Source organism: Canis lupus, chromosome 18, assembly GCF_048164855.1.
Source record: "Canis lupus baileyi chromosome 18, mCanLup2.hap1, whole genome shotgun sequence".
Taxonomy (NCBI): domain Eukaryota; kingdom Metazoa; phylum Chordata; class Mammalia; order Carnivora; family Canidae; genus Canis; species Canis lupus.
This window is the reverse complement of record NC_132855.1, coordinates 30,778,455-30,803,945: the sequence shown is the minus strand read 5'-3', so window position 1 is coordinate 30,803,945 and position 25,491 is coordinate 30,778,455. Positions and strand designations below refer to the sequence as shown.

The 25,491-nt window shown below is 33.9% G+C and overlaps 1 protein-coding gene across 1 annotated transcript in view; it reads right to left on the bottom strand.

Moving 5' to 3' along the window:
• Positions 1 to 1,212: 1,212 nt before the first annotated feature.
• Positions 1,213 to 25,491, bottom strand: part of MEOX2 (mesenchyme homeobox 2) — a 65,542-nt gene continuing 41,263 nt past the window's right edge. Inside the window, exons 2-3 of the mRNA XM_072783950.1 lie at positions 18,202 to 18,374; positions 1,213 to 2,636 (exon numbers count right to left, since the gene is read on the bottom strand). Of these exons, the coding sequence (XP_072640051.1) occupies positions 2,412 to 2,636; positions 18,202 to 18,374 (398 nt within the window). The 3' untranslated portion in view covers positions 1,213 to 2,411. The remainder of the gene's footprint in view (positions 2,637 to 18,201; positions 18,375 to 25,491) is intronic.

Genomic DNA, 25,491 nt, shown 5'->3' with positions numbered 1-25,491 from the left:
GTCAAGATGTTTTGAATTTAAAGCTTACAATATGGAAAGTCAGTCCACCCAAGTAGATGTCATCAGTACAAATATACTTCGTATTCATTCAAGTGATTGATAAAAGAGTGTTTGTTTTATGCCTGGAAGGTGTCAATGTAAATGGTCTCTGCACCCATTGTTAATTTAGAAATGTTACTAACTGCTCTGATAACATTTATTACACAAAGGGAAAAATGTGATATACACAATCTAATTTTTTTTAAATTTCTTGAATACTCTCTACATATCATGCTAGAAATTGAGATCATTCAAATCTATTTTTTTTTGTCAGTCTGACCATTGTAAAACAAATGAAGTTAATTAAATAATGAGGTTTTGGAAATGTTTACTGATTAGTTTCTATTCTATTTTGAATTAATTAGGGGGGGAGAGGAAGCTGCTGGATATTTCTAAATATTTTAGGTTACAATATGGAACAAATGAAAAATAGTGTTTATAAAGTTATCACTAGAACTTAGATATCGCATATGTAATCATGCACGAAACAAAAATACATCAGTGTAATCCTTAACATTTTACATTGGTAATGTCTATTAGAATTTAGATTAGCCAATTTAGCTTATTTTCACATATAAAACACTGGATATTTTAACTTTGGAACAATCCATAGATTCATATCTAATATATATAAGTTTCAAAATGTGTGACTGCTCCCTTTACCACATTGTAACATATACTACTACTTTTTATCTTATCTTTAATTTCATAAAATACACATAAAAATCCATTTGGCATTTTCTTCTTTTTTTTTTTTTTATAAATTTTTATTTATTTATGATAGTCACACAGAGAGAGGGAGAGAGAGGCAGAGACACAGGCAGAGGGAGAAGCAGGCTCCACACAGGGAGCCCGACGTGGGATTCGATCCTGAGTCTCCAGGATCGTGCCCTGGGCCAAAGGCAGGCGCCAAACCACTGCGCCACCCAGGGATCCCTGGCATTTTCTTCTAAGCAGGAAAGTAGCTTTATATATATGTATTCTTAGATGTTCTTTGATTACCCAAGGATTGATTTTTTTCATAGTAAAAAATGTCAGAAACCAGAGAAAAAAATATAGATGATTCATTTATTACGATCATCTGGATATACATAAGTGCAGATGAATTTGGGACTTTAAGTATTTACATTAAAACGTGTAAAAATTTAGGAAATCACAGTAGGGAGACCAAAATTATTTACAAAGGATCATTTATTAAACACCTTTTTTTTTTTTTTTTTACAAAATACAAAGATTGTTGTTCTGCATGAATACATCATATATGAAAAAATAATGTTTTTACTGAATCTCATTTGAAGACATTCAGAATTTTATCTTCTACCAACGTGAGGAATCAATTTTTCTTTGCAACTTGTCTAATGCCAATACCAATCAAGGGGATACCTTTTTCGTGTTAATTAAATCATATAACAGCTAGCATTTTAAAGAAACAAAATCAGACAAAGTCTGTCATACAAAGCTCTTTCTGTAAGTTAACTGATTTGCCTATGATCCTAAATTTTTTGTCAAGCTATAAGATAGGAAGAATTGAGGAGCTAGGTAAGTTTTATAATAACATATTAGCAGCAGTTGATAGAAAATGCAACATAAGATTTGTTTTGTCTGTGGTACAAGAATATGTCCTATCAGACTCTAATGTATTTTTCTCTACTTGAACACAAGTAAGCACGTGCTGATTGTTTCTGGGATGACAAAGTGTATAAACAGACAGGAAGCTGGTTCTGGTTGTCATCGTGAGTGCCTGTTTTCATCAGCTAATATGAATGCATCGCTAAACTTAGTGAAGACAGGAAAATGACTTAAGGGTAATATATACAGAGTTAAAATACATTTTTTATCCACTTAAGAGTGATTTCAGGCACTGTGGCTATTCAGGATAAAATGTTTCATTGGTTTATTCTTGATAGCAATTTAATTGTCAGTGCAAGCAAAAGCAAATACCTGCCCACTGTCATACACATGACCTTGTACATCTGGAATGTTCAGGAATGTTCAAAGCAAGTTCATCTTCTGCATCTTCACTCTGGAGGCATCTTGAATTAAAATGTCTCATAGTTTGCTCTTGATAGCAATTTAATTTTCAGTGCAAGCAAAAGCAAACAGACCTGCTTACTGTCACACACACGACCAACACATCTGGAATAGTCTAAGCAAGTTCACTTCCATCTTCACTGTGGAAGCATCTTTCATAAGCGGCACTTAGTGTAAACCCTTTATAAATCAGAAAATGAAAAACAGACTGGAGATGCCTGAATTTAATAATATTAAAAAAAAATCACTGTCCTAGTGTTCTCTCTGTGTAAACGATGTTTGAGTAAGGCTTGCCATCACAACATTTCTTTCCTGAGAAGGGAGCCAATCCTCTCTGTGTATCATAAGTGTGCATGCTCTGAGCTGTGATCACTGTCGTGGCTGTCTTCATTTGCTAGAGAGTCCCCTGTCTGCTGGAGGGTGGCTGCACCAATCCCCGAGAGCTCTGAAGGGAGAAGTGTTCCTTTTTTCACATTCACCAGTTCCTTTTCTCGAGCAGCAGCTCCTTGTTGTCCTCCTTTTACTCTCTTCCATTTCATCCTCCTGTTCTGGAACCAGACTTTCACCTTTAACAAAGAAAAGGAACAAATAAAAGAAATAAAAAAATGAAATGGCATTTTCCCCTTCCTTTTTGGGTCGTCAATGTAAAAATAGCCCCTCATAGACTTGGACAAAGGACACTGTGAAGCAGTGACTATGAAAATAAATGAGCACTGAATTTAACCAGATACCATATTTATGATAGTAATTTAAACTTTCAGAAGATACTTACAAAGTGCTATATTTCATATTTTATGACATGCAATATAAAAAAAATAGATGGGAAAGAACTCTGTCATTTGGGGTTACTCAAAGGTACTTGGCTTTATAAAGAGTTTCTATGAATATCAGCTAACATCTAAATTATTATCATGGTCAAACTTTTTTTCCTCCCAAGTTCTTTAACCTCACATCTAGCTATTAGATGTGAGATTAAATTCCTGAACGAATTTAAAACATATTCAAAGAGCCACTGGTGAAGCTACATCATGAAGGACCATTCTGTGCCACTGCGGTCCACTGCTGCATTCACAAAGCTTTATGCGACCATTCCAGCTCAGTGTGAGTGCTCTTATACCCTATGTATTTCGAACTATATATATTTCACATCAGTTTTGTAAACATACATTTACCTTCTAAAATTTAATTGAATAAGTCTAATAAAGTACACATATCATAAAACAAAAAATAATTATGTATTAATTGACCATTTATTTTCAGAACCAGAATAGAATTGACGTCATTTCATCTTGTTTTGGAGGAATTTTATGTTCCTTTCACATTGCTTTGATCTGTCTATTCTACTCAAAGTTACCACAAGCCTGAATTTTGTGCTTATCATCTCTAAGCCTTTATGTAACAAGCAAAGATAAACAACAGTTTGTGTACAACATGTGATCAGAAAATGTACTGTTTAATTTTGCTTATCAAAATGGAATGTTTCTAACTACAGGCTTCTTGACTTATACCCATGTTGACTCAGGAGCCCACAATCACTCATTCTTTATGATTGCATACTCTTTTGCTGTGTGAATATACCAGTTTATCCATTCTTCTGTCCATGGACATTTGAATTCTTTTCTTTTTTATTCCCCTTTTATAAATGATGCTGCTATAAACATTTTCACATTTGTGTTCTGATAAACATATGATGGAAATTCTCTGAATGTATATCCAGGGTTGCATCAATGGTCGCAGAGTGTATGAACATGCAACTTAATATTATAATGCAGAAAAGTGTTTTCCAAAGTTGCATCAATTTAGCTCCCACATACACACATAGAGTCAAATGTGTAAGAGTTATTATTGATCTACACTATGTCTCTGTTTGGAGTTACCAATTTTTTTCCATTTTGACTATAAATGTTATCTTACCATGTTCTTCCTACTTTACATTTCCTGATTACTAATGAAGTAAAACAACTTTAAAATGATACATCTTCTGTGAAATGCCTCTATATGTCTTAATTGCATTGAATTTTTTAAAAAGATTTTATTTATTTATTCATGAGAGACACAGAAAGAGAGAGAGAGAGGCAGAGACATAGGCAGAGAGAGAAGCAGGCGCAATGCAGGGAGCCCGATGTGGGACTCGATCCCAGGACCCCAGGATCACACCCTGGGCCAAAGGCAGACACTCAACACTGAGCCACCTAGGTGTCCCTGCACTGAACTATTTTTAATTTAGTTTTTCTCTACAGATGTTTAAACTATGTTCTGAATGATAAATTACCGCTTTGCACTTAGATGGCTGCTACTATATTCTCTCAATTTATAGTCTTTTTTCTTTCCCTAAAGTATCTTTTGGTCAGAAACCCTAAAATTTAATATACTCAAATTTATCAATTGCTATCACTTTTATGTCTTCATTAAGAGCCCTCTTTCTGCTGAGGTTATTAAGATATTCTTCTATGTCTTCTTCTAAGAGTTTTAAGGTTCATATTTCAAACTGAAATGCTTAATCCATGAAATAATTGACCTTAGTATACATTGCAAAGAAAAGATCTAAATTTATTTTATTCCATATGGATAACAAGTTGCCCAAAACTATTTGTTAAAGAGTCCACACTTTTTCCAGTGATCACTATTTCAACTCTGTCATAAATCAAGTTTCCATGTATGCATAGCTTTATTGATGAATTCAATTTTTCTAACTCTATGACCAAATCACTGTCTTAATTTTTACATTTCATAATGTCTTTATATCTGGTAGATATAGTTCTGTTTTAGTCTACTTCAGGAATATTTTGAATATACTCCATTTCCAATGAAGAAACAATGTCAATTTCTGTAAATGCACAGTGCTAAAGAAAAGGTGAAGAGAAATAAATTTCCAAAAATGTATTTATTTTAGTGGTCTTCAAATCACAATACTCCTTCAAAATTAGTAGTTTCCTCAGATGTTTATACCAAAAAAAAAAAAAAAAAATTTAATTAACACATTTCTCCACTCTGGATTTTCATTATCTATGAGGCCATAATTGAACTCTTATAATCATACCTTACTCATACATATATATTAATCCATGTGGTAATTTTAAAAAAATAATAAAATATTGAAAAATATTGTTTAAAAACTCAGAAAATGTAGTAAAAGAAGATTTATTAAAAACTAGTTGATTGGGCTGTACAGCTGGCTCAGTCAATGTAGTATGCAATTCTTGATCACGGGATTGTGAGTTTGAGCCCCATGTTGGGTGTAGAGATTACTAAAAAAAATAAATAAATAAACTTTAAAAACAACAACAACAACTGATACTGGCTGATGGGTGTTCATGTGTTATTGTTACTTAATAACTGAATGATCAGTAGTTACCTTTTATTATATGCCTATTTAAGGTTAGACAACTATACTATAGGTGTTGTATATAAAATATTTCTAGGGATCCCTGGGTGGCGCAGCGGTTTGGCGCCTGCCTTTGGCCCAGGGCGGGATCCTGGAGACCCAGGATCGAGTCCCACATCGGGCTCCCGGTGCATGGAGCCTGCTTCTCCCTCTGCCTGTGTCTCTGCCTCTCTCTCTCTGTGACTATCATAAATAAATAAAAAAAATTAAAAAATAAATAAATAAAAAATAAAATAAAATATTTCTAATAGTCATGATTTTTTCCAGATATCTTTAACATTATTCCAATTTTATAGATAAGGAAGTTGAGACTCAAAGGTTAAGTAACTTGTTTAAGATTACTCAGAAGGGGAAATAGGGTGCCAGAATTTAAACCTGGGGTGGTTTGGTTTCAGATTAGGTTTTTGTTGTTACTGTTCCTGTTATATTTCTTTTTTTCCCGCTGTTATATTTCAAACTCCTACATTTTAGGTATTTAGAATAGAAAAGTAAAGCATATAAAATATGTGAACTCCATCCATATGATTACTATCATTCATGTAATTCTCCTACTTGATATAATTAGGTTTGTAAATATGACACTATTTCCTGTACTATAATTTAGGTAATTATACTACTCAATTTAATTACCTTTGTAAGCTTGACATTGCATGTTGTATTAGATCTTTTCCACATGAGTTGTGTTCTACTCCTGGCTTCACTTCTGAGTTTCTGTGTGAATTTGAGAAAATTATACTTTTCTCTACCCCAATTTTCATATTTGTAATATTGGCATAATGAGCCTTTCAAGATTCTCCATAGGGACATTTTCTCCATGGACAATTCCAGATGGAAGAAACACATCATCATCATTGTCACCAAGAGCTGAAACATTCAGTCAAAATAATCTTGGCAGAAAATGGGAGGAATAGATTTCTTTTAAAATCTACACTTATTTCCTTTTCTGGGAGAAGGGGTACAGTAATTCTATAATAACAGTATAAGATCTGTTATATGCAATTCTAAATGAGAAAAATGTAAGAATATGGTATTGATTTTAGAAGTTTTATAGGCTATTTTGTGTTGTTTTCTGTTATCATGTGAAATTTTGCCACTTCAGTTTTTAAAAAACAGACTGATAAAATACGTTTATAGTTTTCAATGGTAGCTATATATCTATACATACATCTATGAATATATGCATAAAGACACATATGTAGATGCATATGAAAAGCATTTGATACTTATACAGTAATTATATACTATTTTTCTTTAAAAATTAAATTACATATTTGATACCAGAACTCAATGAAATTCATAACAGAACAAAACACAGCAACAAATACATAATGGCTACATCTTATAAATATTGAAAGGAAGAATGCAAAATATCAAAAGTTAGTGTGTCCAGACTTATTTCCAAATATACTATAACATTTTGAGTTGAATTGGAATGAGAAAGATTTTGGGAAAAAGCATGTTTTTCCACTAGCAATATAGTATTAAAAACAAATCTACAACAGTAATAGATTATAAATCAATATTTCCATTAGAATATTAATACCAAAGTTTTATAAATAAACAAATTTAATTTAGTATCATTTTATATTCTAACTTCATTGGTTGAATTGAAAAAAATAGCTTTTGTTTTGTTTTATTTGTAAGTTAGCGAAAGTATTAAAATGTCTTCATTTTTTAAAAATAAACATGCTATTTATTTTGATTAAAAATTTCATGTGCATTTCATACAATAATCTGCATTTATAAACTAGACAGAGTAAAACTAATCTCACATTTCCTTGGTGACTTTTTTTAAGATTTTATTTATTTATTCATGAAAGACACAGAGAGAGAGAGGCAGAGACACAGGCAGAGGGAGAAGCGGGCTTCCTGCCAGGAGCCTGATGTGGGACTCAATCCTGGGTCCAGGATCAGGCCCTGGGAGGAAGGCAGCGCTAAACCGCTGAGCCATCCAGGGATGCCCTCCTTGGAGACTTTCAAGCTCCATTTATTCATTCATATAATTCATATTAGTGAATGTCTAGCAACAGCTACTTTGTTAGATCAAAAATAAGCGGGCTTAGAGTGAGAAATGTACAAATAAATAAGACAAAGTCCCTGCCCTCAAGACATTCAGAGTCAAGGAAAAAGACACATAAGTAACAGTTTATTGACTGTATATAAGAGCCTTTGATATGAAGATTAACTTCATATTTTATAGAATATCCTTAAACCATTTGTTGTTCTAGTTGGTATCATTGCTAATTAACTATTAAGAGATTCTCCCAATGGTCCATGATTAGTAAACAACTCTACCCCTACAGTCAATGTTCCACACTGCAATACTGCTGCATAATTATTATAGAAAATTATTTCTTTCCTCTGGGAATCTCATGTTCTTGATATTACTGGCATCCAAAATTTTTGTCCTAGCTACCTAGAGCAATACTGTAGGTTCCAGGAAATTGGGCCATCAACATTCTGCATATAATTAAACAAATATGTCCATCTTGGAGCATAATATGAAAATTTTGTGAATTTTCATTATTTTGGGAGTCCTAAAGCCAATCTTATATTGTAGTATACAATTTCTCCAGAAGGTACTAGATAAGTGAGGTTTTTGTTTTTGTTTTTGTTTCTTCAAATATTTCCTTTTTCAAGCTTGGATCTATGGGCAAGATTCCATACAAGATGCATTTTGTTTTGTTACAAAGTATGATTAACAACTCAGATAAAAATAAATTTTAATCCCAAGAATTTGAGTTATGAAAAAATACTACTATTCATGAAATCAAAGCAATATGAAACAAACTTGAGAGACTCCTAATATCTATGCATACAGCTAGCTTTCAAAAAATATGCATATTAAAAAGTAACAAATATATAATAGCCTACTGTGTTATAGTAGTGAATATTTAAAGTGCTTGGCTATACATCCTACTTTTTAGAACATTTGCTTTAGCATGAAGAAGTCATGATACTTGATATCCCTTAGTATTTACATTGCCTGGATGATCAAACTAGTTTAAATAAACAGAAAAATCATTTTTTCATATATTGACTGCTTTTACTGAAGAAAGCAGCCAAATGTCAATTTGTTAGAATGATGTATTTCAGAATTTGGAAATCATCTTTTTGTCCTTAATAACACTGTGAAATCAATGCTGCCATTTGCTAAACATTTGTTTTACCTTTTTATTTAATTTATGCAGTCATTCATATTACAGTCTTCTATATAAAAGTCCATAATACCTGTCCTTTCAGGGCTCACAATATATCACAGGATAACACAAATGAAATATGCATCTGCAACTGCCACACAATTTTCTAAGATGGCCAGAGGCAAAGAAATTGATAGCATGTTGGACTACATAAGGTCATAACCCATATTTATATAACACCATAAATGTCTGTCTTTTGAAGAAACAATCGTAACACCAAACATCTGGATGAAAACTGAATATTTCAGTGACATATCTAGAGGTTTCTAAACATCTGGAATTTGTAGATTTAACATTCTAACTGTTTTCATTTGTATCTGGGCACTTGAAATACTGTAGACATTATCTAACAAATATTTATTCACATCTTTACCACGTAAAAACATGTGAAGAATAATTTTATAAGTACAATTTTCAGATTTAATCACATGCCCTGTGATTAAATTTGGTCATGGCAGCTGATCTAGTTAGCCAAGGTAAACACACTCTAGAAAAACTTACCCAAGTAATTCAGTGGCAAAGTCAGAAGTTGAACTGAATAATTAGAACCAAGAATGCTCCATAAGGTAAGGATGAAAAATGAGGAAAATAAATACTCTTCCTGCTTGAATAGATTTATATCTGATTAAGAGAAGGAATCCCTCAGCTATTTCCAAGCAGTGTGTGGGAGCAAACAGTTGACAGTGCTGTTTCTACAGCCATGCAACATGGGGTTGGGAGGTATCAGTTTGTGTGTGTGGGAGGATGAAGGGTATTAGGATATATTCCATGGCCAAAGCCTGAATTCTTGTTTAGAGGGCTGCCTTTCATGATTATCCTCTATTTTAGTATAATGTTTATGACCAAATGAATCATTTCCTCGCCTCTCTAGTTTTTAGTTTCAAAGCCTCTTTTTTTTTCTTATTTAGAATACTTGAGAATTAGGTTTACCAATGTAGTCATAAAATATTTACTATTTTGCATATTTTGCATATTTTTAAACAAACTGGCTATTGGGAGCCATAGCAAATTATATATTCCAAAAAAAAAAAAAAACTTTTTTGAGGCAACAAATAAAATTCTCCATATTAAATTGTACGTTATGGGTATTATTACAAGCCAATAGCACAGCCTCCTTTCCAAAAATGCAACCAAAGTAGCCATTTACATGATAAGCAAAATTCTCAGAGGAGTGATTCCTTTTAATTGACTTTTAGGAATGTCATGGTAGTAATAGATGCTAACAACAATACCTCTTTCTGTCATACCTGAGGAAATTCAATACAAATGGCCTATTTCAATAATATTATAGTGAAAATTTATTATTTCCTAATCCTCCTTTTTATGCATTTTATTTTTATTTATTTTTATTTTTTTTATTTATGATAGTCATACAGAGAGACAGAGAGGCAGAGACACAGGCAGAGGGAGAAGCAGAGGGAGAAGCAGGCTCCATGCACCGGGAGCCCAACGCGGGACTCGATCCCGGGTCTCCAGGATCACGCCCTGGGCCAAAGGCAGGCGCCAAACCGCTGCGCCACCCAGGGATCCCTTTTTATGCATTTTAAAAGTAGGTATACCTTTTAGTTATTTTAAGTGAAATATTGTTTACCTAAGCATAGTATGAACATATGACTTTAGTAAATTTGTGTGGAAATATCAAAACTAAATTAGGCACCTTTGCCCTTTATTTGTGTTAAAAAATTCCTGACTAGCAAATCTTTAATACATAGAATTTGTGTATCCTGAGCCACTACTGGTATTTGTTTTGTTCACACCACTAAGATGAACTAGAATGATGGCCTTTGCTCTCAACGTTTTGCCTAATCTCTGGGATGATGTTTAACAATAGTAGAATATCACAACCAGTATATACCATTTTGATATGGTATATATGGTATATGAGCAGACTCTTCTAGTCATATCTAATTAAGGGAGACTCCTCAAATACAAATATGTGGTTGAAACATAGGAATACACTATTTTTATCAAGACAGTAGAATAATAGGCAACTTCCTATGGTTCAATCTAATGAAATTAATATTCTGATTATTTCCAGACAAGCTTAAGTTCATTATTATAATATCATAATATTTATGAGCCTTCACTACACTCATCATTTCATTTATTAGATTTAGGGATCACTTTCTTATATCTAATATTATTTTAAGAAAGTGTAATAGTAATTACTATCATATTCAAATGCACTGACCACAAAAAATAGTCAATAACCTAATATCTGGAGAAAGTTCAAAAATTTAAAAAAAGAAAAAAAAAAAAACCTGCCCAGAGGTGCCTGAGTGATTCAGCCAGTTAAGCTTCTGCCTTCCACTCAGGTCATGATCCCAGAGTCCTGGGATGGAGCTCCATGTTACCCCTGCTCAGCGAGGAGTCTGCTTCCCCCTCTTCCTGTGGCCCTTCGCCTGTCTATGCTCTCTCTCAAATAAAATAAATAAAATAAAATAAAAAACTTTCCAGCATTAAAAATGAGAAATGATAAAGAGATTTGAGGTTAAAAACTATTCCAAATTGAATGCATTTTTGAGGTTCTCATGACAAGTGATGGAACTATGGCAACCAATTGGTAGAAATTCTTTAACAGCCAGATTCTCTACAAATTGTTCTCTTAGGTCTGTATTTATTAGTTTATAGATGTCACAGACCATATGAATATACTGCCGTATAAACATATGTCAATAATAGAACATCTTGGGCAGCCCGGGTGGCTCAGTGGTTTAGCGCCGCCTTCAGCCCAGGGTGTGATCCTGGAGACTGGGGATCGAGTCCCACATCAGGCTCCCTGCATAGAACCTGCTTCTCCCTCTGCCTGTGTCTCTGCCTCTCTCTGTGTCTCTCATGAATAAATAAATAAAATCTTTTAAAAAATATATAATAGAACATCTTTTTAGAACTGAAAATATCCAGCACAAAACTGGCTCCTCAAAATTTCTAGAAGCTTATTAGTTTTAGAATTCCTTTAGATGACATGAAAAAAATCACATGTATGCAAGGACAGTGTGGAAAAGGAATAATCTTTCATAGTAGAAATTTCTTTCTCTAGTATTACATTTTAAAATGGTGATCCTGTGATGCAATGCATGCTATGTTTCAGAATGTTAAGTTGACTTACTGATTAAGCATAAATTTATACATTTGTTTCCTTATTGAAGAAATTGGGAAATAAAATGTGACAATTCTGAGATTAAAAAGAACTATCTTTATTCTTTCATTATATCAGTTTGATGAATGCTCATAGCAAGAATCTATAGAGCAAGTTTAATAAAGTTTCTAAAATTTTACATATATAAACATATATACACAGACATATATGTGAATGTATGTGTATATATACATATAGATACATATCTGTATTTGCTTCTCTATCCATCTAACATTTAAAAAATTGATTTGTTATATATTCTCAAGGCTATATTATGTTATTATATTCTCAAGGCTATATTATTTTTCAGAAATTTTTTCTACATTATTTCATGCTGGGTATTTATATTTGTAAATTATTAGAGATCAATTGCTTATTTCTCAGTCTTCTACTTTATACAGGTAATATCTCTAAAAATTGATTTAGGAGAGGGTTAATTCATTGAACTTTTCTTTATAGATCTTGTTTTATAATTGATTGTCTTACATTATGCTTCTTACACTATAGCCTTGGTTTTGTAGTATGTAAGATAGTTCTGCATTTGCCTTTTAGACTGTCCATTGTCCCAGGACTCCTGGGCAGTTCAGTTGGTTAAGTCTCTGACTCTTGATTTCAGCTGAGGTGGTGATCTCTGGATTGTGGGATGGATTCCTGTGTCAGGCTCCTCACTCAGTGGGGAGTCTGCTTCTCTCTATCTTTTCCTCTCCTTCTGCCTCTCCCCCTGCTCACATTCTTTTTCTCTCTAAAATAAATAAGTAAATCTTTTTTAAAAAGTAAAGATTGTAAATTGCCTATCTGCATTTCTTTAAAAAAAAAAAACACAATAACAGCAGTACTAGGCAATACCACTTTCCATTACAAATGAAATTTCTATCATATTCCACCATCAACTCCTCCACCTTATGCTAATTATCATTTTTCCAGTAAGAATCAACTCATGTTAATTTTTTATTTTTTTACTTTTATTTTTTTAAAGATTTTATTCACCTATTTGACAAGAGTGAGCCTCAGCAGGGGGAGGGACAGTGGGACAGGTAGAGAGAGAGAGAGAATCTCAAGCTGACTCCTTTCTGAGCACAAGACCTGACGTGAACAGTGATCTAACATACAACCCTGAGATCACGACCTTAGCCAAAGCCAAGAGTCGATGCCCAGCCAACTGAGCCATCCAGGAGCCCCACATGTTTAATCTTTTAGAATAGCAGATACCATAATTTAAGCAAAGAAATGCCTTATTGTTACTAGAGGTGACTGTTAAATACTACTTTAAAGAAATGAGGAAATATTCTGACATAATTGGCTATACATGTAGTCCTGAATTACCTTAAACAGACAATATATCTGGTCATTGAGAATAATTTATTAGCTAAATAACTAAAAGTATTTATAAGAATTTGTAGAAATAAACTTGCAAAGCACAAGTATTGTATAAATTGATGAGCAAAAGTCAAAACCAGTGTTTATTTGGCACATGGAAAATTCTCCTTCACAGTGATCCAAAAAATGGATGCCTATTTTGAAAATACTTGGCATTGAGCCATTTAATGATTTAGGAGTAACAAACAAAGCATAATCCGTCTCATTTCCACTAATGAAATATGATCCAACTAGGTGGGATTTTCCATTTATCTTGGCAGAGGGATCCTGAATTCGGTCTGTTTATTCCAGTAATCTTTGCTAGTTTACAAATCTGCAACATTGCACCTTTGATTAGCTTTGTGAAATGAAAGGATCTCCCATACTTTCTATGTTTGGCAGCCTTGGCCATATAAAAATGTCCATTTTGTCACTCCTGTTATAGTTTCATGCAGCTGCCTTCTCTCTTCTTCCCACTGTGAGATATTAAAAAATTGGCAGCAGCTTTCTCCAAGTGTGTCTGGATGGATGAAAAGGCCAGAATAAGCATGTCAAATGTAAAAATACCTTGGGACAGGAGGGTCTTTAGACTGACTGGCCTTCAAAATATTCCAGGTAGCTCTGCCAATTGAGGATTATTAGCTGTTGATTGAGAAGGGTAGACAAGAATATATTGTAAAATGGAAACTCTAAGTGAGAAGCTGGTAGATACTGGAGTGGTAACTGCCACACAACAGCATTATATAACTAAAAATATATGAAGCTCGACTGTGTTCTAGTATCTCCATTTTTATTTAGCATAAAGTAATCTTCTTTAATACTTAGGTGCTAAGGTGGAATAACTTCGTGGAATGAGCCTCTTTTTCTTCTTCTTTGACCAGATGGAGTTCAAAGGGGATTATAGACTTCCCTGACCTGTGAAGGCATTGCATTATGGGAGAAACAAACATTAAGAATCTGACTTCTTTGTAAAATTACAGAACTATTCTTCAGGGAGGGTGTTGAAAGTTCAAGGACTCAGTGATAGTTAAGGATTTAACGTATCTTACTTTTTCCTTAAAGGAAATCTAATCATCATAGCAAATATGTTTTATTTATAGTAAATATTTATAATGAAATGTATGTGGCCTAGAATAAAATGTAGTAAGTATATTGATTAGTGGTATCAACAAAGTAAGAGTATTTACAAATAACATATCAGTTATACATAGGTATACTTCATAGGCAATTATATAAAATTCCTACATGAAAGTATATCTAGAGACTACTTCTGATTATAAATTAAGTTTTCATTTAGGAGAAAGTTATTTCTGTAAAACTATTCTGCCATAAATTGTTATAAATTATTTAATATTATTTTTTTCTCTTTACATTATACACATAAAAGTTCTGCCTTTGCATTTGAGTTTTGAAAAGCTTTTACAAAGTCAAGAAAAAATATTTTAGGAGATTGAAATTTTTATTAAAGTTAAGGAAAACACTGCTCAATATGGAGTGAGATCTAAGTCTCAGGTTATTTTAAAGTATGGAAAGATAAATTTTGCAGAATGGAAATGAATAAAGTACATGTCTACAATTAGAATATTTTACATATGGTAATCCTGTTAAAGGGGTGCTATTTAAGAATATATAGGGCTAGGATAACAGATTACATAGATAAGCAGGCACTGCATTGATGAAAAATTAAAATAATGGAATTGCTATGTCACAACTAAAAGAAGATGAAGGAAATGGGTTTAGTTTATAATTCTACATTTATAACTTTAAAAGTCCAAGCTTCAGAAAATAAACTGAAAATATCTCACTGGGACAAGAGCTCTGGCATTTTGGAGAAATATGCATTCAGACTTTTAAGAATAGTAAAATTGATGACTGATAGCATACAATGTTTTTCTGATAAATTGAGCATAGTAAAATCCATCCCAGAAAACATACATAAAGTCTTCAGATTCTCAGCGTGAGATAGTTCATGTTATATAAAAGTCTAGGAAAAAAACAAACATCTGGCATAATCAGGGAATGTTCTCCCATTCAACTCTGTCATTCCTTTCTTATGACAGTCAACACTCATCACAATTGCTAGTATTTGTTTAATTTTTGCTTCTTCCAAGAGTTCTAGCAGAGACTCGTCTAGCTTATTTTAGCAAGATTTTATTTCTAGCATCTAGCTCAACAAATATTTGTGCTACAAAATAATTAATTCACTATGCCTTGAATGGCAAAAAGTTTTCCTTCCTCTGATTGACAGTTGTGTTTTTCAGTTTATGCTAGAAATTCTTTCATATTCATTATAACACATAAACCTGAGTAGAAGCAAGAGAAGTTAGCTTTAATTTCCATTTTGTGACTTAGGGAGATTGTTACTTGCCTAAGAATCCAAATTCCAATGGAAAATCTAGTTGTTCTATTCAAATTTTTATCATAATAATTCAATTTTTCTCACTGTCACATAGTGGCCCTCTGAAGACTTAACTTTGACTAGGAATTTAGATTCCACATGTATACATCTCTTTTTCATATTAATCTGAAAAACTGGAAATAAAGATTTATAGGATAAAAAAATCTTCACGATATAAAATTTCAATTCTTTCAAAATCCAATTATATCTCAAGATTTGTTTGTTTGTTTTTTCCCCTATGACACTATAGTTAGATCATTTCGGTAACGGCCTCCAGCAAATGTCACCTTCCTTCCATATATCCATTCCTTAAATGATCTCCTTCTACATTGACACTGTGCTTGGTCATATGACTTGCTTTAGACAATGAGTCATCAGTAAATATGAGATAACGAGAGTCCTTGAAAGCCTTGGTCCATTGGAGTTTTTCTTCTATTCCTGACAATGCTTCTATCCCCATTTGAAAAGTCTCAGAGAGCCTATTAGAAGAAAATGAAACCACATACAACAGAGACAAATGTCCCAGCTGAGACTATTTAAACCAACCAGCTCTTCAAACCCAAACCTGCCACGTGACTACAACTCTATGGGAGATTTAGGTAAGGTAAGCAGCTTAACCATCCAACTGAGCCCAGTCAAAATCCCCGACCCACAAAACTGTGAGCAAATTGAATGTCGGTTATTAGTTGAAACCACTATGATTTTTGAATGTTTGTTACATAGTCAAGGCTAACTGATAACAAAATTGAAAAGGGACCTTTGATAAACAAAAACAAAGATTAGAATTGTATGTGTGTGTATTTTGCTTAAAATTACATATCATCCTTTTCCATAAATGACAACTCAGGAAGACATATCCAAAATACCTAAAAAATTGCCAGACCAAATTTATAGAATTGCTTTTCTAAAAGAAATTATTTTAAACCATAAGGGAAACTTCTGCTTTATAATCAGAAAATCACAGGTAACCAAAGCCATCCCCAGAATAGCAAGCACAGAATCTTCACATTCCCTCTTGGCTAAGAGTATAGTACTGCATCCCATTATTTCTATAGCTTGGAAACAAGTCTTAGCTTGTTTCCTTTATGTACCATAGAAAACATGGTTGCATTTCCTAGAATTCACTGTCTATGGATAAGAACATTAAAATATGTAATTCTTTCCCTCCCTTCTTTTTTTATCTGCTCCCAGTTTAAAAAAAAATGAAAATAAAACAGATGTCCAATAATGTAGATTTTGGATTCTCCTTTCCAGCATGCCAAATGTTGTACACTTATGGAGAGGAGTTTGTCTGTGAAGTTCAAGGGAAAGAAAATGTTGTGCTTCACAACTTAGGCACTAGTCATAATATTTAATAAAATATAAACTGCCAATAAATAAAACCACATAAAAGTGTCTCTCTCTATATTCCCAATCCCCAGAAATACCCTACAAAAGCTGAAATCCAGAAATTAACAGAAGGAAAGCAGATGATTTAAGAAACTGGATAAAATAACTTGCTGTCCTAAGATAGTATTCATACGTCCACACCCTGTTGGTATTTCTTTGGTTCTGATGGGATCCCTGGAGGAGGTGCATACAGTGAAAGGAAATGAGACTCTAGTCCTAGGAGTGCCAATCATAACTGCACTGTCCATAAAGATGTTTGGATTTGCCTTTCAGGAATGTTTTCCTAAAGATTAGCAACTGTTAACCATCAGTAAGCTAGATTCTCCCAGGGCAAATCAGAATCCATAAAAAGAATGCACTGGGAGCACTACTGGAGCAAGTAAAATCCAAGAAAGGACCTTTTAGGTTTTATCAACTGGAGTCCACAGATCGTTCATAATTGCAAAGTGTTCTCTAAATGAGTCAATGTCAGAAATTTAAATTTTTGAGACCAATATCAGTTCAAAAATATTTGGGAAATATTTACGAAAGACCTATGGGCCCTTGCTCCCATCATTTCCCAGCCCCCCTTGAACTTAAGTGGCACCACGGATGATTTCCGGACCTTGGAGTATAAATGGAAGTGACATGGGTCATTTCCGGGTGAAAACATTTAAAGGTCAGTGCATGAACCTCCACCTCTTTCTTACCTCCTGTGGTTACCAAGGACACCACATGTCGAGATGCCAGAGAGTCAGCCTGGGTCCGTGAGTGACTGATTGTTTATAATGCTGAACTTGTAAAGTTAGTATGGAGAGTGAGCAAATAGTGAACTTTTTTGTTATGTCATGGAGGTCCGGGGGTTAATGTGTTACAGCAACATAGCAAACCCTGTCCTGAGCAATAGAGGAAACTAATATGGGGTTGCTGGCTTTCTATTATACCAAAATAAGGAGATTTTAAAATATAAGCAAAAAAGAATTGCTCACTATATGCCATCATTATATACAAGAAATACTATTTTAAACCAAAATATATAGGAAGGACACAAATACAGAATAAAGAATGATACCTTAAACTGAATAAATGTAGTTTTCCTTAAAAACACTGCTATCTTATCCTTAATTTTGCCATTTTGCCGTGCCAAAACTTCATCATGGAACAGAACACCTATCTTACAAATGGCATTTAAGAACCACAGATCTAGATATTTCAAAAATGGCGAGAGAAGATTGTTGACTCAACACAATTAAAAATACCATATCACAACAATGTCCAACTTTACCTGTCTTTCAGTGAGATCCAGATTCACTGCTATCTCATATCGCCTCAGTCTGGTCAGATAATTATGATGGGCAAATTCTGCTTCAAGTTCTCTGATTTGCTCTTTGGTAAAAGCTGTCCTTTCCTTCCTGGGTTTGCTATTGACTTCTGACTTGTAATTTCCTTCCTGGGAATCTGGGGGGAATGTAAGAGAGAATTAAATTGACTTTATTCATTCAAATGCATACAATCATATCATTCATACCAGAAGCATTTACTGAATAACTACTTTTTCAGGTACTATGTTAGATATGGAGAAACAGAGAGCAAAGGCAGAAGACTGATCTCACAACAGGATAAGATACATTTCTTACTTTTTCGATCTGCTCTCCTGTGACTCAGCCTAATTGGCAAAGTGTCTAATATTCTTTCAAAATATGAACAAAAAATGTATTTGCTCTTAATATGATAAAAAGATAAATAAATAAACCACCTCTAGAAAACAATTTCGGATGTAAAATTGTGTTTAATAAGTTGTTTAATATGTATACTTGGGATCTAGGTATGATTGAACTCTTTAATTCCTAAGAAAAAAAGTGTTGACTTAATATGTGAATATTTAAGCAATTTGAATGTTTAGCAACTGGACCATAAAAGTCAGTTCAAGGTCAGACAAAGCATACATAAAAGTGTGTGTGTATTTACTGACTTTTTAATTTCTATTTAAGTTTAGTCTCTTTGAGGGCAATAGCAATTCTATTCTCTTATTTTATATAATACCTATTCTAATGTGGAATCTATAAATAAAATTGTGTTCATAAGACTCAAAATATGAAACATTTTTAAAATGTTTGTTCACTATATATGAGATAGACAAAGATGCACAACACTGGAGGGCCGGGGTGGCTGAGTGGGTTAAGCAGCCGATCTTGATTTTGGCACAGGTTAATGATCCTGGGATTGAGCCTGGTGGCAGGCTCAGCACTTAGTGGGGAGTCTGCTTGAGGATTCTCTCTCTCCCTCCGCCCCTCCCTGCCATTTGTGTGTGCATGCTCTCTCTCTCTCTAAAATAAGTAAATAAATCTAAAAGAGAGAGAGAGAGAGATATGCACAACACCTAAAAAAGCTATCCAAACACCAAAGTTTATAATGCCATTTAGAAATAATAAAAATTTGGAGCATAGTGTTCCATTTTTATTCCTATGCATTTAAGGTATAATTAACATATAGTATTTTACTTATCCTTATCGTATCCCTGAGATGTAGGTTAGAAGACATTCTTAATATACTGAAGAATAGAATATGTGCCTATATTGGAAAAAATTCCACATAAACCAATAACAGGTAATCATACCAGCTCTAGTAATTCATGTTGAATCTATTTTCAGTGAAATAGCAACATGATCAAGGTAAAGTCTCTTAAAAATTACGGTCTCTTAAAAATGACTTCAGTTCTCTATTTTTGTGCATGTACACACAAATTGTGATGTCTTTATTAGGTGGGAGTACAAAGAACCCAAACAAGAAAAGCAATATAGGAAAAATGATGGTTAATAAAAGGTTACAAAGTGTGGGGCACCTGGGTGGCTCAGGTGGCTAAGCCAACTTAATTTTGCTCAAGTCATGATCTCAGCATTGTGAGATTGAGCTCCATGTTGGGCTTCACACTGGGCATGGAGCCTCCTTAAGATTCTCTTTCTCTCTCTTCCTCTGCCCCTCCTCCATCTCTTAAAAAAACCCTTAAAAAAGGGGTTACAAAGAATGACATTTTAAATTTTTTTAATTGACAAATGTAATATGGTATACTTTAGGAAAGATCTTTTTGGGCAACATTTGTTTCTTCACCCAGTGATGTTTAACTATGATAAGTAATATACATATTATATACATATATGTGTATATATGTGTGTATATATATATATATATATATATATATATATATATATATATTAGTGTTCTTTTCTGTCTGGCTAAGAAAGTCTAACTGAAGTCAAGAGGGCCCTGGATAATGGGAATCCACTAGACAAGGCACTCTGATGTAAACAGTTTCATTCTGACTCTTACTAGAATCTCTGTTGGCCAGATGTAAAGTTGTATAGGTCCAGCAGCAGCAGCCACTACAAAAAGTCTGCATCAAAATTTTGGCACACTGGCCATTACTTTTCCTCTGAGGGATGACCATATGATTCACTGAAGCAGTGGCACAGTCGGAAATTCCTCAGATTTCACTGACCACATTTCTGGGTGTGTCACTTACCCCTGTGTTGACTGGCTCCCCACGTTGGCAGAGCAAGCAGGGCTTTATTCAGAGCAAAAGTGGTTTGTGATATGTCACACATAGGCTTTACCTTATAATAAGCCACTAAGACCAGGTAAGTTTTGTAATAGATGATGTATGAACTCTCGGGTAGGGTATGCCTACACAATGCCAACTTACCTGACTCAAAGTGGAAGCTTCAGTCATTATTATTATTATTTTTATTTTTATTATTATTATTATTATTATTATTATTATTATTATTATTATTATTTAGCTACAGATTTACCAACCTCTACATTTTTAGAGCGTTTATAGCTATTAGGTGTAAGCAAACCTTGATGACTTTTTTTTTTTTTTAATTTAATGTTTCCATTGACTGTCCTGGCAGACTGCAAACTCAGTCATAGCCTAGAATACTCAGATAAGTACCTCTCAAAGGATCTATATTCTGTGAATCAAAAGTATTGATGCCAATTTGGAGCCATGCTCAGTCTGAAATCTGCAGCCGATTATTCTTTATATGGGGACAACACTCTTTTCCTTTCTGTAAAGCAACTCTGGAAACTGACAGCAAAGCCAGAGCATTTTTTCTCATAAGCAATTCAATTTGAATGATTCATGGTTAACACAATCCCTTATATAAGCATGAATGAACAAATTCACATGGAGGAAAGCCTATTAATTTATATTTATTTTTGAAATACTTTAACTTTTGTAGTATTCAAAAGTCCTTCAAAATCAGTACACACATCACACACAAATACACAAGCACACAGAACTTGGGCCAATACTTGTAAAAATGGTCATTTGGAGTGGATCTAAATACATGCCCATTATAACTAGAAATATACAACAGGAGGTTTATATATCCAGTGACTGAATTTAAACAAAAATCTGGCTATAATTCAACATTTAAATCCAAAAGCAATTTACTGAATGCCTGAGTTCCAGACCAAAGTAGCTCACAGAGTATAATCCAGTGACTAAAACAATGCAAACTGTGCACACTTACATTTACATTTACCATAATCACACATGGGATAGTTATATTGTAATTAACTTGATGAAGAGTGGGTGTGTGCTTCCTGAATTCATCACCCGAGAGAGAGTGCCAATACAGTTGAGGTATCACCAATGTCAATTAATTCTGTGTACACTTTCATCCGTGTATCTGTGATTCTGTTGTGGTTTTCACCCACATTGCTCCCACTTTTGCTTCCTACTATTGAAAACATGCTCCTTGGAACTACATTTCTGCACTTATATTTCCTATAATCTCAGATTTTTAAAAATTTGTCTTTCTTCTTTTTCCCTGTCCATGTCCTGAAGCCCATCATTTGCTAACCCTAAGGCCTCCACTCCTATCACCTGACTAGTTTTTCTTTGGTGGAAAATGAGTGGGACGCTTGAACAAGGCTTTTGGCAAATTGCACACCAGCTTCCATCTGTTTTCCAGCTGTTTCAACTGAGGCAAATATCCCTCCGTTTTCTTCAACCTCCTGTATCCTATGCCAAATGGTAGGTGTTGAGGGGGGAATCTGGAAACTGCCATACTTTCTTCCCTACAGCCACAAACAAAATGTCACCATCTGTACAGTATATTCCAATGTAAAATATTACAATAGTTGTTTCTCGTCTCAGATGCTTTAAGGCACATGTGGGTGCACTCTCACACTCCCTCGCTGCTTGGAGGAAATGTTGACTTATGTGTTCAGGTAGAGTTGGCAGTCCCAGTTCCCTAACCTTTTGCTCCCTGGGACTATGCTAATGGAAGAAGTCTGCAATACTTCCGTGGAGGATAAAAATTGCCCTCCAAGGATCATTTCTGTCTAGCATTTAGAACTTCTCCACATGTGACTTTTTATTTCCCCTAGTGCAAGAGGATGCCAAAAGATAATAATGTTTTATTGAAGACAAGTAATGTAAGGGCTTGGTCTGTTCACTAGTGCCATAGAATGCTTTTTAGCAAAAGAGAAATATTAAAGTATGATTGAGTATATTTTTTTGGCTAACCTGGGTAAGCTTATTAACTTGTTTAAATGAGGAATATAATTTACCTATGTCTGTAAAACATCAAAATGTAAAGGAATGTCTCTATAGCTTAGACTACAATGAATATTTATTCCATACTCCAAAGGAAGATTGAATACTAAGCCATTGTCTATTTTAGTCCTTTGCAACTTCTTGTATCAATGTTTTTGTACTCTATTCAAAATGATAGATATTCTGTTATTATTAACAAAGCTGCACAAATGGTTGGTATCGGAAGCTAATAATTATAATTACATGGGCATAAGGATTGTGGATGGAGGCAGGGAAATTTATAGAATAATCCTATTGGTGCTAGTATTTTCACATTTAAATGGGAAATAGCCTACCTTATGGAAATTTATCCAACTTGCTACTCCAGCTTCTTAATGACTAGGAATATCAGCTTCTCCAGACTTTTTTCCAGAATAAGCAACCTTCCCAGGGGTTCTTAAATCCTCTTGCCAATCCATGATCCACTCTCCAGATTTGAAAACCATAGCTTAGTGATCTACTATTACTAATGAATATTATATACTGAGATGTTACAGGAAAAAATATGATTGGAAGCCACTATACTCATTCTCGAATAAGAATTAGTTCTGAAAACATTCACTATTTCTTGCACCTTTGATGTGAAAAACATAGAGCTATAATAATTGTTTCTCTTTACTTATACAGCAAACCCAAATTTCAAAGACCATTTTTAGTTTAGTATTGGTAATAGTAATGGCAATTCAACATGCAAAAATAATTCTACAGAGCCTCCTTGCTCATTGCTCCTTTGATTATCAGTCAATAATTCATTTCAGTTCCCTACTTTTTGTGCACATAAATACAGGAATCCATTTTTACCTTGCAGCCTCCTCTTAGTGGAGTCCCTTTGTTTTTAAAGAATGACACGTTAACAATTGGTTTTAATTTCATTACCTTGCCCTTCTTATTATTTAATTACTATGTAGTTCTTTCTATAATAAGAGTATGTCAACCTAATGGTCCTTCCTCTATGCCACAGAAACAAAGTAAAATACAGAAAGAACTAACAAATTTTGATAAAATTAATATTGTACAATTCCAAATATTCTTAAACAAAAGAGTATTTTGGTTAAAAAATTAAACAGAGGCAAAGACACACAAAATGAAAATACAATGCAACTTACTCGAGTCAAATTTAGCATAATTTTAGTTCTCACTACCAAGTTCAAAGTATTTAACACAAAAACAAAACCAGCATATGTCTTCTGGGTAAATGTAAACTTCTTCAATCTTGCTACATACTTCTAGGATTAGAAACTGGTTACAGATGCCCAGAATTGACTTTATGCCTCTTGCTATATTCCAGAGAGAAAACATAAACTACAGAAATATCATGGCCATCTGTCCAGCAAAAGAAGGCACACATACATGTTTGAATTGTGCCTGCTAGCAAAGGACTTTACAATAATCACCATTTGCACTCCAATGGAACACCTAGTGAAGAGCTTTTGACATACATTTTCCTGATCTTATTAGTTTAAAGAATGCACCCTTCCTGTGAGATCTCATCAAATGATCTGTGCTCCTTTCTTCCAATGATTACCACATTCTGTGGTAGTCGTGGATCCTTTGTTTCCTCAAGTAGGATATAAATGTTTCATACATACTACTGTCCTCATTTATTCAGTAGTTGGAGGCAAATATAAAGATAATCCTAGCATCCACGTTACATCCCAATTCTTGCAGAAGCAATGGACAAGGGCATGCAGAAGATGCAAACTTCTATAGGCATCCCCCATTCACCTCCTCCTCAATTCTTATGTCAGGAAATGGCTTTGTGTTCCATGGTGTTACTGTAGCCTTGAGAGAATAAAGAGGGAAACAAACTCTTTTCAGAAGTTAGGGATAATAAGTAACTTGGCAGTGCCAGAATTGTGACATTTCTAGTTTACAGCTGTCAATATAGCAAAAAGGATGGAAATCTCTTATGGCTTCCGAAAACACCACACCGCTTTTGCAGTAAGGCACCAAAATTTTCAGTACCAATTCTGCTAGAAGCTTGGAACAGGAGAGCTTCTATAAAGGTTTTTTGTTTTGTTTTGTTTTGTTTTTTATTCTGGAAGACAAATCTATATCCTCTAACAGTGTGAGGGCTTGCACTTATGTCGTGATTCTGAGACTTTTTTGTTAAGCCACCAGTATCTCTAATGTATTTTTATAGCGGTAACTCATAATAAATTGAGTTTCTTATTCATCTTCATGTTTGCTTTGCTTCTCGGAATTCTAGACTCCAGCTAACTTAAGATTAAAAAATGTTCTTTACTCATCTTCATATTCCCAATATTAAGCACCTAATTCCGAGTTTTTGCTGGAACTTGGATTTTCATGCTGTTTGTGGATTATGATTCCAATGATAATCCTAAGGGGTTTTGTTCATTTATCAGAATTTAAATTATCTTCAGCTTAAAAAAAGAGAAAACACCACAGCAATATTACTTTATATTAGCTTTTCAAAGCACTTAATTAATAGGAGATGGGAACAAGGAATATTATTTACATTTTATATCTGTAATGATATCTCTAAACATGTTCAGATAGAAAAGCAGCAATTTAAATTATAAAATTTAAAACTGAGGAGGCTGGAGGCTTTGGGTGGCTCAGTTGCTTAAGTATATGACTTAGTTTTGGATCAGGTCATGATCTCAGAGTCGTGAGATGGATGTCCATGGGTAGGGCTCTCCTGCTGCGTAGAGCCTGCTTAATATTCTTTCTCTCCCTCTCCCTCCCCCTTTGCTCTTAAGGCCTCCCACACTCTCCCTGTTTGCACAGGTGCATGCATGCTCTCTTTCTAAAGTAAATAAGTAAATAAAATACTTAAAAAAATGAGGATACTAAATGTTATACAAATGAAGGAACAGACCGTACACAGATTATAATTACTATTCTTAGCACTATTAATTGACATATTGGACTAGATAAACCTTGTTAAATTTATATTCAGTGAAATATGAATATAGGGCATTTTAGGATGTTTGGCAGCATTCAGGT